The 11,423-nt window shown below is 32.1% G+C and overlaps 1 protein-coding gene across 1 annotated transcript; it reads right to left on the bottom strand.

Moving 5' to 3' along the window:
* Positions 1-7,630: 7,630 nt before the first annotated feature.
* LOC122596529 (cysteine-rich receptor-like protein kinase 25) lies at positions 7,631-8,742 on the bottom strand. Its single transcript, XM_043769127.1, has one exon. The coding sequence runs from the start codon at positions 8,726-8,728 to the stop codon at positions 7,871-7,873; it is 858 nt and encodes a 285-aa protein (XP_043625062.1). The 5' UTR covers positions 8,729-8,742; the 3' UTR covers positions 7,631-7,870.
* Positions 8,743-11,423: the final 2,681 nt, after the last annotated feature.

Below are 11,423 nucleotides of genomic sequence, written 5' to 3'. Positions count from 1 at the left end.
TGATAATGAGGTTTCTTAGTCGAGCATCCAGATTGACAAGCCTACGCTCGTCATCTGTCCATTGTACTTCTGGTTTAATAAGCTCAGTGACAATCTCAGGAGCATCAGCAGTGGCTCATGGTGACCAGAACCGGTACATATGGCCCTCTAGTGAAGACAATCATTAAGTAAGGTTCAACTCCTACAACGTGTAGGAAAATTCTCTCCTTCCAAGATCCAAAATCATGAGATTCGAATCTTGGTGGGATGGAGACATACCCAAAGTCTCTTAACCATAGTAGGAACTGCAGACATGAATAAAGACTTTAGGAAAAGAAAGAAAAGATTTTAGATGCAAAAAAATAAAGGTACAGAAAAAAAAGAAGAAAAAAGATAATCTTGCAAACTTTTACTTAGATCAGATTCAGTGTGTCGAACCACCACTCTGATACCAATTGAAAGTCCCGAGTTTGCAACGATTATGTAACTACACAGCTAATGTAAACAATACTAAGAATATAAGACAAGAATGTAAATACGTTTAATCATATGTATTATTAATTAAACAGTGAATACATGGTTGGTTTAAAAGGAAAGAAAAGAGAAAAATACTTGTTAAGTTTTGCAAACACAAAAACTTAACTATTATACAATGAAAGAAAAACACACAAAGTGACAATTGTAGAACAAACCAACAAGAGTTGCGGCTAGGTCAAGTGATTCTTTATATAGGCAGAGATGAGAATCACATGACAACCCAATAGATGTTAACAAATGAAGGTTGTCAACCATCTATTGGAGGATGGTTCAGATCTACAGGGTTCTCCTTTCTTCATCTTGTTTATTTCCCAAAACGGCATGAAAGAGAAAGTCCTTAGTACCAAATTGGTACAAGGTCACATGGCTTCATCTTGATCTTGCAACACGTGTCCTTGGGACCATCCTTCTTATCTTCACTTTCCCGCCCATATTTGACTTACATAAAATGGTGGTGAGTCATTGAACTTATCCTTTAACTCAAAGATAATAGAGGTCGCTGAGAGCTTGCTGAGTCTCTCAGCGAATCGATCACTCAACAGATAACCATGTTCAAGTTATACAACCAAAAGCTTTGCAAATAACAACTTGGAGTTTAACGTGGTAGTGTAAATAGATCTCACAAAAAGTTTAAAAATAAGTATATACAATATTGAACAAGATTATAAGTGAATACACATTACATGAAAAATGTTGATTAGTGACTAAAAACATTTGGTCCTAATTTATAATAATGACCAAGTTTTGGTCACTAACATTCAAAATTAGGTCACTATTATGGTTAGTTACCAAATTTTGAGTGGTCGGTTTTCGTCCCTAAAGATTCGTCACTAATTTTGTTTAGAGACTTAAAAATGTTATTTTTTGGCCACTAATTTTGTTTAATGACCAAATTCAGTGACCAATGTTTATTAATTGTAACTAAATAAGGTTATTAGAACCAAATTTTAGTTGTCACCAAGAAAAATGATCATTAAAAAACATTTTTCTTGTACTGACATAATATACATATTCATGTATTTAAGTATTATATATATATATAGCTGATAAAGCTGAGATAAAAAAAAATAAACTTTTAACTTTAACTATCGAAAATAAGATGAAGTTTTAATCTAGACCATCCAAAATAAAAGTCAACTAAACATAAAACCATTGACTTTATACGTTTATAGTGAAATGTTTATGACACAGCTCATTAATTTTCCACTTTCCATATTAATTCCTACAATCCTACCTAAAACGAATCAATCAGAGAAATTTTAACAATCCTACCTAAAATGAATCAATCAGAGAAATTTTAACTTAATTATACGAACATGGTAACCACGTGTTGCGACGGATATCATGGACGACGGTGGCTAGGGTGTTTGTGATGATGGACGACGACCGTGGTTATTCACGGAAATAAAGGGGTGTGTATTGTTTTAGTATACCATAAGAAAGAATATTTTGTGTGTTGTTTTGGAGAGAAAAAAAGAGAATGAGGATATTTATGTTTTGTTTTAAGGGAAAGTGTAAAAGAGTAAAATCGCATGTCTCAAACTTGTAAACTTTTCAACACCCCATATAATTTTTAATATGGAGTATAAATAGGCAATTCGTATACTACTTAATTACAAGTTAATTTGATTTTAAAAAAAAGTCCAAAGTCAACATTCATATTGAGTAATTAATATGGTATCCTTATGAGATTATCACAACATTTTCTTCTCATTCTAATACATCATAATTTTCAAACAATAAGATGTAAAAGGTAATGTGTTTTATATTTCATATAGTTCTCCATGTTTTGTCATATTCATAAATATTTCACTTCCTACTATATGTCTATATGCATTTACTTTTTGTATGTATTATTACATTATATTACCATATAATCTAACAATTAGTAGTTTTATTTTTGTTATTTTTATAGGATTTTGATGCCATCACTTCAATAATGACAAGAAAAGAAAGTTGCATATCACTCGAAATCGACTAGAAGAAGCACATCACATTTCTAAAAAGAGAAAGAAATTTGTTAGTGAAGCTCAAGAGCAAGAATAGGTTTTGCCTAATTGATGAAAGATTTATTCATTATCTTTTGATGTATTCTAAATAAAGTTTATTACTCTTTTATTTCACATTTTTTAAGGTTTAAATATTTTTGTTGTCAGGGAATTGAAGTTTTGAAATTTTAAGATTTTAATGGATTATATTACAATGTCTATTGTTTCATTTATTTTTTACATGTGTTGTTTCTTTTGTAGCCTCTTCTAATTATACAAACGCTTAGGAAGGTGTAACCGATAAAATATTGACTACCACCTACTATTTATACGAGTATAACAGAGCCCAATGATTGAACAAAGCCCATCGATGCAAACCAAGCTATTGCAATTGCTTCTTAAACGGATAATCTTTGAAATCTTTTAAACGTATACAAGTATTTGCTTGAAATTTTTGAGAATTATTCTTTTTGTTTCATATCTATATTTGTGAACAATAGAGCAAGTGCGTAATTTTTTTCCTCAATTTCATTTAGCACTTACCATGTTTTGTTGTTTTGAGTTCACACTTTTACACTTTAGATGAAATTAATAATCCAGAGAAAGAAAAGAAAGATGTTGATATTGACAAAAATTAATTTAAATAGAATCCATGGTTCATGCTAAACTTATAAACTCTTTTTGGTACTCGTATTTACATATACGTACCATTTTTTTACCATTAAAAAGATTAGACAAACAAATTTAACCATAAGGGTTAAAGTCAACTTTACCTTTTCTTAGCAACCATTTAAGTTTGAAAATCCATACTATATTTTAAAACACTTTTATGTTATTTACACATAATTATTGGAAAAAAAAAAGAGAATCAAGTTAATACAAATTAACATTAGACTCAAATTAATCTTGACCATTAAAAATGAAAGTGAACTACGACTATTATAAGGGAGATGATCTGTACACCACGTGTTTTTGACTGTACACCACTAAATGGTAATTTTTAATGTTATTATTAATTACAGACCTTTATTACATTTACAACCGAAAAGCATTTTTATGCTATCCATATTTGGACTTTGATTTTAACAAAAACGACAATCACCTACATGGCTAAATGGAATCTTCAATTTATCACGCATGCCTTAAAATGCCTTAAAAATGGTAAGGGATGAATGTATGAGAAATTTTTCGAAAGACGAAAGTTATAAAGCTTATATTGATTTTTCAATTCTAATACATGATTTTTTCTCATTTTATGTACTCATTATAAACTTTTTCTATAACATTTTTTAATTCCTAAACTTTATAGATGTTCAAGTTATTACTCATAAACTTATTTAGGTGTACTTTTTAAAACGGATGGGTGACGACCGTCCTTCGTCAACCGTTAACTTAAAATTTTCAATGCAAAGATAAATAACTTTATATAGAACAATAACTAAAATACATAAGTATAAGTATAACCGTTAACTTAAAATTTTCAATGCAAAGATAAATAACTTTATATAGAACAATAGCTAAAATACATAAGTATAAGTATAATATAGTTATAACAGGTTTAGGCTAACGGGGCCGGGTTAACGGGTTGAAATACTTAACCTGAACTCAACTTCATATGAAAATTGACTTGAACATTTTAACCAAAACGAGTCAACCCATCAACCTGAACTAAACTAACAACCTAAAAAATGATCAGATTCGCGAGTTAAATGGGTTGGTGGATTGATTTCGGGTCATATTGGTTGGTAGGTTGGTGCATTAAATGTGTTGATCTCAAGCAATGGCGCAACATCCATTGGACCGGAAGGGGTCATGGTCCAGCCAAAATGTTGGATTGTAATTAGCGATTATTTATTATTTGAGAATAAAAGAACAAATTAATATGTATTAACTCCCGCAAAAGTTTGGAAAAGAAAAAATGTAGAAGTATATTTTAAGCCAATTTTTTTTTTACCCCTTCTAATGATGTTCATGTTACGCCGCTATTCTTAGGTCATATGGGTTGGCGGGTTGATTTCAAGTCAAATGGGTCGTGAGGTGTCGGATCAAGTGAGTTAGTGGGTCAACCTAATAAAAAATATTATATAAATTTAAATATTTTTGGGTTATAGAGTTCACCTTTTAACTTTAGAAGTCAACCTAACCCCACCCAAAAAATCAAGTTGACAAGTTAACGGGTCAAAATTTCACAACCTTAACCATTTTTTCAAGTCGGTTTCAGGTCGAATTTCAGGTAAGGTCTAACAATCTTAATAACATCGAAAAGTGTACAATATATAAGACTTTATTTTAATATTATGCTCAATTATACAATAAATTTAATTTTTAAGTAAAATTTTACTTGGTAACTCGGTCACCGACCGGGTATTAATCTAGTTGGGTAGATTAATCTATTATTTTAATTTTATATTTTTTTCCTTCATCTTTTACAAAGTTATTAGAACTTCTTGGTTACTTATACTTTACCCGTCATTTTTTGATATTTCTATGAATTTATTTTGAATTAATCAAGATTTGTATTTTGTCATTAGTTGACTTGGCTTTTTTTTATTTACTATTAATGGAATTCCAATAGTAATACTGCTTTTGTGTGTTCTAATGTTGATTATTGATGTTCAAACTGAAATTTGAAAGTTGGATCTTCGTGATCTCATGAATTTATAGCTAGTGATAGAGTACACCTTTGATTGGTTTTATATTGCTAAAAACTAAAATATATAAACTAAAATGAAAATAGAAAACAAAAAAAAATATTTTCAAATTTTCCATTGAAAAGTGGAAAACATTGTTTTTTGTTTTCTTGAAATGTTTTCTTAGAAAGCAATGATTATAACATGTTTTCTGTATTTCATGTTTTCTTGGAAAACAAAAATAGAAAACAAGGAGTGTTTTTTGCAATCAAACGCACCCTAAGTTTGCTTGACTCAAAGTCTTCTGCTTCCACTCTCCATGCTTGATTTCAAAAATACTGCTTGTAGCAATTGTTGGCTTAACATTAGTAGTTTTTTGTTTGATCCTAATGTTACTTAGATAATTGATATCATGAACATAAACTTTCTGATGTGATTGATACTTCTTATGTAAATAGAATAATTGGTCACCCTATGATACTATTTCATCAATCGTTTAAAAATTACGAAATCTGTGCCTTTTTTGAACTTTTTAAGCCGAGCACAAGCCATATTGTAAGTATAACGAGTAAAGCTTGAGCCTACTAACTAAAAGCTCCACGAGCTACCGAGCCGAGCTCGAGCCTACCGAATATTTTTCGAGCCATGCACGAGCCATGTTAGCTTGAGCTCAGCTCAGCTTGATAACACCCTTACGCACAATGCGACGGTGATGACTACGATGGGTATAGTGGTTGCAATGATGGGTAGGAGCGGCGACGACAACGATAGAGGTGTGAATATTCATGTATTAAGTAATTGATGTAAAAGGGAATGATGTAGTTATAATAAGGGTTGATTGATATAAGTTGTAAATAACTAGAGTTAGTGTATATTATAAGTATATTAGGTATCATTATCATTATTGTATTAGATTAATTTGCTCAAGTATTAATGATTAATATTATTAAGTATGTTAATGTAAAATTAAATGAAAGTAATCAAGTAATTTTATATGTGTTACACGCTTAGGTCGCTCCTTATAGCATCTTCGGACGCACGTCAGACACGTAACCGGCGTCCGGCGCTATAACCACGAGTGCGTCTTCAGTTGACGTCAGACTGATTTGTACCAGAAATGGATGCTGCGTCTGTGTGTGGTGCCCAAATGTGACCGTTTTGCTATTTTAATAATAATAAAAAAAAATTAATAATCTCCCCCCATTTCAAATGCAACGGCTACTTTGTAGTTTCTTTTTTTAAATTTTCGCTCCTATATTTAACACCTTAAACACAACCATTTCAACTCACAACAATCTACTTTATTACTTTCATACATTTTCATACCACTTCATACAAACAACACAAATAGATGTCAAGTTTATCAATTTCATCATCAGCAAGTTATGATTACGAACCAATACGAAGGGTTGTTGAGCAGGTGAATGCTGTTTTCAATCCCCCACGCTGTTAGCGCATGTCTTGCCATTGTTTTTGATGAAGAAGAAATAGAGAGTCAAGAAGCTTCCGGTTCAAGAGCGAAGTTAACAAGAAGGGTGATCTACCGAGATCATGTTGGTGCCACTAAACTTTTGTATGATTATTACTTTACGCCTGAAATCACTTACCCACCCGACATGTTCCAAAGAAGATTTCGAACACGCAAGGAGATATTTCTCTGTATTGTTAATGATATACACAACTTTAACGTCATTCAATCCCTACCTAAGCATTTTGCATATTTTTCACCAAGGCACAGTAGATGCTTTGGGTCGTCACGATATAAATATATTCCAAAAGCATTTTGAGACTAGTTGGTGTGTAATTTCCTACCAGTTACGTGGGTAAAGTACTACAAGCATTGCGTATGGATCCATATAACTTGTGTTGTGATTTGTATGCAAGAGACAACATGGTATATACATGTTATAGGCTATATGTAGGATTTTGTTGATATATGTAGGATTTTGTTGATTTTGTTAACTTGTGTATGATTATATCTGTATGCATTTCCTAAGCATTTTGCTAATGTTTACTTTCTTTCTTTTTTTAATAGGAGAAGGTAGTAGGTGAGGTAAAGAGATGACTACATAGAAGTGACTTGTGTAAAGCTTTTGGGTAAGAACTTTCATACTATTGTGCAATAGTTGTGATGGTTAGAAGATCTCGATGGTTCAGGTGCTCCACGTAGCCCAAGTTTGTATTTTGAATGCTTTATTGTGACATGGTTGCGAAACTTGCAAACTATGAATCTTTAGCTTTGAAAGGTTTTGGTAATGTTGGACATAGTTTTCCTTTTGTTGTAACTTTGGTCAAATGAAAGCTTTAAAGTCTTTAGTCACATGTTTTTAACTTGTATAAATGGTTAAGTGTTTTGAAAAGTTCATAATTTGAGTCAAAATGTTGAAATACGTCAAAAAAAGTGTTCTTGGAGTGCAACAGGGAGCGCGACCTTTGCATCACAGAGCGTTGTGTCGCGGAGCGCGACTCTTATAGACTTCAATGGCTGCGCTCCTCTATCTTCAACGCTCACTTTTCTCGAGCCTTCATTTGACCTTTTCGGGTCCTCAAACTTACATACTAGTTCTGTTACATCATTTTAAGAAGAGTCTAAAGTATTTTCTTGAATTGGAAAATTTGAATTCTTCACGAAAAATGACCCTATAAAATTTATTCTAACTTGTTATATATTTTTGTTCAAATAGTTTTGGGCGATTCAGATGCACTCCTCGCTTCGTTTCATATACACTCCTCTCTTCATAATAATTGTATTAATATACCATTAAATAGAAGGTTAACGGAACATATAATTAATAGCGTACCTGGTGGTGATGGTTGCAATACTGGTGGTGATGAGACTATGTCAGTAGTCTCATTAAAAAACTCATATGTCTCATACCTTAAATTACACATGGGTTTAAGAATTCTCCCACCAATTCTCCCGTTAAAAAACTGTGGTATCCTATTTATTGAATCTTCTAAGCAAGAATTACAATCAAACTCGGACAAGTCAGGACTACACTGAACAAGTGCATTTATAGTCGAGAAATCCGATAAATCGCTCCTGTTCCCAGTGGCAAATTTCAGTAGCGGATCACCATCTGCAGCCTTCTGTCTCAAGCCAGCTAGTAATGGTCTCAGAGCTTCATTGAATTGACTAATATCACTAGCATTTTGAGGGTTAGCTAAATACACATAAAACCTGAATTTAGATTGTTGCAATATAGTTTGGTTGGAGTATTGCAATATGCAATAGTCGTAGTAGCCTATTGCTGTCTTTTGTTTGGGGCAAATACTACGTAACTTAGCTACAGAGTCATTTAGACAACTCCGACATACATCTGGATTGACGTCACCATGACAAAGAACAACCGCGTTGACTCTATCAATTCCTTCGCCCGTGTACTCATTGAAGAAACCAAAACCGGAGTTGGTTCTTGGTAGGCCGGAAAGGGCCGTGTCTAGATTCCTTCTATACGTGCTGTTCACGGTATAGTTAAAGGCATCGTCACAGAAGTAGGAAACGAATTCGGGTTGAGCCAAGGTGGTTGTATTGACTAGATATATGAACATAAAAGAAGTCCATATAAGGAGTTTTATGTTGAGTATGAGCATTATTTTTCTTTTTTTTTTTTGGTTGAGGTTGATGAATTAATGAAGAAAAAATATGATTGTGAATTTAAAGAGTTAGGTCATGTATAGAAAACCATCTTCATATTGAGTATTGACTTGGTCAAAAGAAGAAAGGTATGCAACGAAATTTATACGCAAGGATAAAAAGCAACCACATATTCTATATTGATTTCTTTGACGAGTAGTTTTTGTTGGACAATAGTGCCTCTTTCTGTTTCCATCCTACATTTATGTCTCCCTTTTACCATGAGTTTTTTGAAAGAGAAAATCAATAAGATAACAAAAACATAACACATTTCAAGTGTCGATCGATGTGGTATAATGGACTTGAGACCATGTCACACTTTGGTAAATGTAAGAAACAATTGCGAGTATATAATTGGTTTTGGAAAAGAATTTTATCTTTATATTTAACCAAAAGAGAATATAAAAAAATTTATATGACACGTTTATTCAACTTACATGTAAAATTTTTGTTTATTTGTTAATTTTTAAATTAAAAATCTTTATTTAAATTTAAATTAATCTTACATGATATTCTTTATTGGCAAATTTGAAAAAATATAAAGTTTATAAATATAAATATAGGTGCACCAGAGATAGGGGTGGGTTAATTTATGAACATCTTAAATTAGGGACCATTAGGGACATGAAACTTTACAAATATGTAATTTGTAACTTACACATGTTTAAGTTTTTTTCGGTAAAAGGTCGTTACCCCTGTTAACTTGTATTAATCCCAGATAAGAACAGACAACATAGCAGAATCCCAGTTGAATAAAACATTTACATAGTAAAATCTCTCACGGGTACCCCAAAAATGATAAAGAGGATCCGTGATGCAGGAAATGAATCAAGTGAATGACTGGACAAGCCCATATCACCCAACAACAATCAAACTAGGAATCTAAGCAAGAAAACGTAAAACAAAGCTAGTACTCAATCATTATGAACCAAGGATATTCATGAACTAAGCATTTTCACCTTCATCAGATTCAACTTCATCGCTATTAGAAACATCCTCTATATCATCATCAGTAATAATAGGCTTCACTAAGGTAATACTAACCTCATCAGTGTTAATCTGGGAAAGTGCATCATAGTGGTTCCAATTCTCAACAACAGGTGCAGGAGGAGTAAAAATAAAATATTGATCTGTGGTAGCCTACGTACTTGAATGATTATATGGGACTACAGTAGTAGATGCATGACTCTGAGGGACAAAAACTGGAACAGTAGGAAATCTAACTGGATCTGATACACATGTGTAAGTTATAACTTACACATGTATAATTCGTGGTGGTGGTGGTGGTTGCCGTCGCCGAAAGATCATGGTGGTAGTTGGAGATGATGGTGGTGATGGTGATGGTGGTTGTAAAACTTACACATGTGTAAGTTAAGTCGTGGTGGCGGTGGTCATCGTTGCTAGAGAATCATCTTGGTGGTCGGAGATAATTAATGGTGGTGGTAGCGGTGAAGGTGGTGGTGGTGGTGCTCATAGATGGTGAAAAATAAACGATTGATAAGTGTTTCTAATATCCTTAATTTAAAAATGTCCCTAAATTAACTTTTCTCACCAAAGACATATACTTAAATTAGGCAAAGTTATATAGGTTTATGATTAATATAGAGAAATAATTTATTTTATTTCTATTAAAATAAGTATTGATAAGATTTCATATTATATTTTCTATTAACTCGTTTTAAAAATAAGCTATCATATCTTAAATTTGTAAGACACTTGGTCTATCATTATTAACACTGTATTTAACAAGATTTAATTATATCTTTTTAATTCATTCAAATATTTTTTAATATAGTAAATTAATAATTAATAACTACCCTAAAAACTGTTATCATTAATTTTGGTAAATTCTTGCCGTTAAAATATTTTCTACGTAACTAAAAAAGGATATATATTTCCTTCAATTCATTCTGTTGCTCGGAATCCATCATTGGCTAAACAATGATTTGGTTATGCCATTTTGGTGACATTTTTAGTTTTTTGTTACATTAAATTTTTAATGAGATGTCATTTTTTTCATTTAAATTGCTATATCTATGTTGCCATGTATGATCATAATAATCAATTTTAATTTTAATCATCAATAATAATCCTAATCATTAATACTTATTTTTCTATTTTAAATATAAGTACAAAGATTATATAAATTATATTGTGTTTTTTCTATTAATTAATAATCATTCCCACAGTCACCCATGAAGCTACATTATCATGGTGCAACTCACTTGTCATAAATGGAAAATCCCGTCTTAGACTTGAGGCTATCCTTTTTACTACTTGGTGACACGTTTGGAAGGTTAGGTCCCGTTGACCTAGAACATCGAGATGTGTACGAATCTAGATGTGCGGAATCCACCTCAATCCGTTCTTGAGGCTTTTAAAATAATCACACATACATGATAAGAATTGGAGATAAATACAGATGTAAAACTCATATATTATCATTAATCGGCAAGATTACAAGTACCAAATGAGTATACATCATGGTGGGACGGGGTATAGATCTCTACCCCGTTCCGGTGAATAGCTTCTGACTAGTCTAAAACTATTAAGCTGAAACCCTAGAACTATAACACGTATATATACCGTCACATACTTATCTGGGCTGGACATGGGCTAACAGGACGTATACTACACTATTATCTCATAGAG

The sequence above is a fragment of the Erigeron canadensis genome, chromosome 4 (genome assembly GCF_010389155.1).
Source record: "Erigeron canadensis isolate Cc75 chromosome 4, C_canadensis_v1, whole genome shotgun sequence".
In the NCBI taxonomy this organism is placed as follows: Eukaryota; Viridiplantae; Streptophyta; class Magnoliopsida; order Asterales; family Asteraceae; genus Erigeron; species Erigeron canadensis.
The sequence above is the reverse complement of the archived record's forward strand: the minus strand, read 5'-3'. Positions and strand labels throughout refer to the sequence as shown.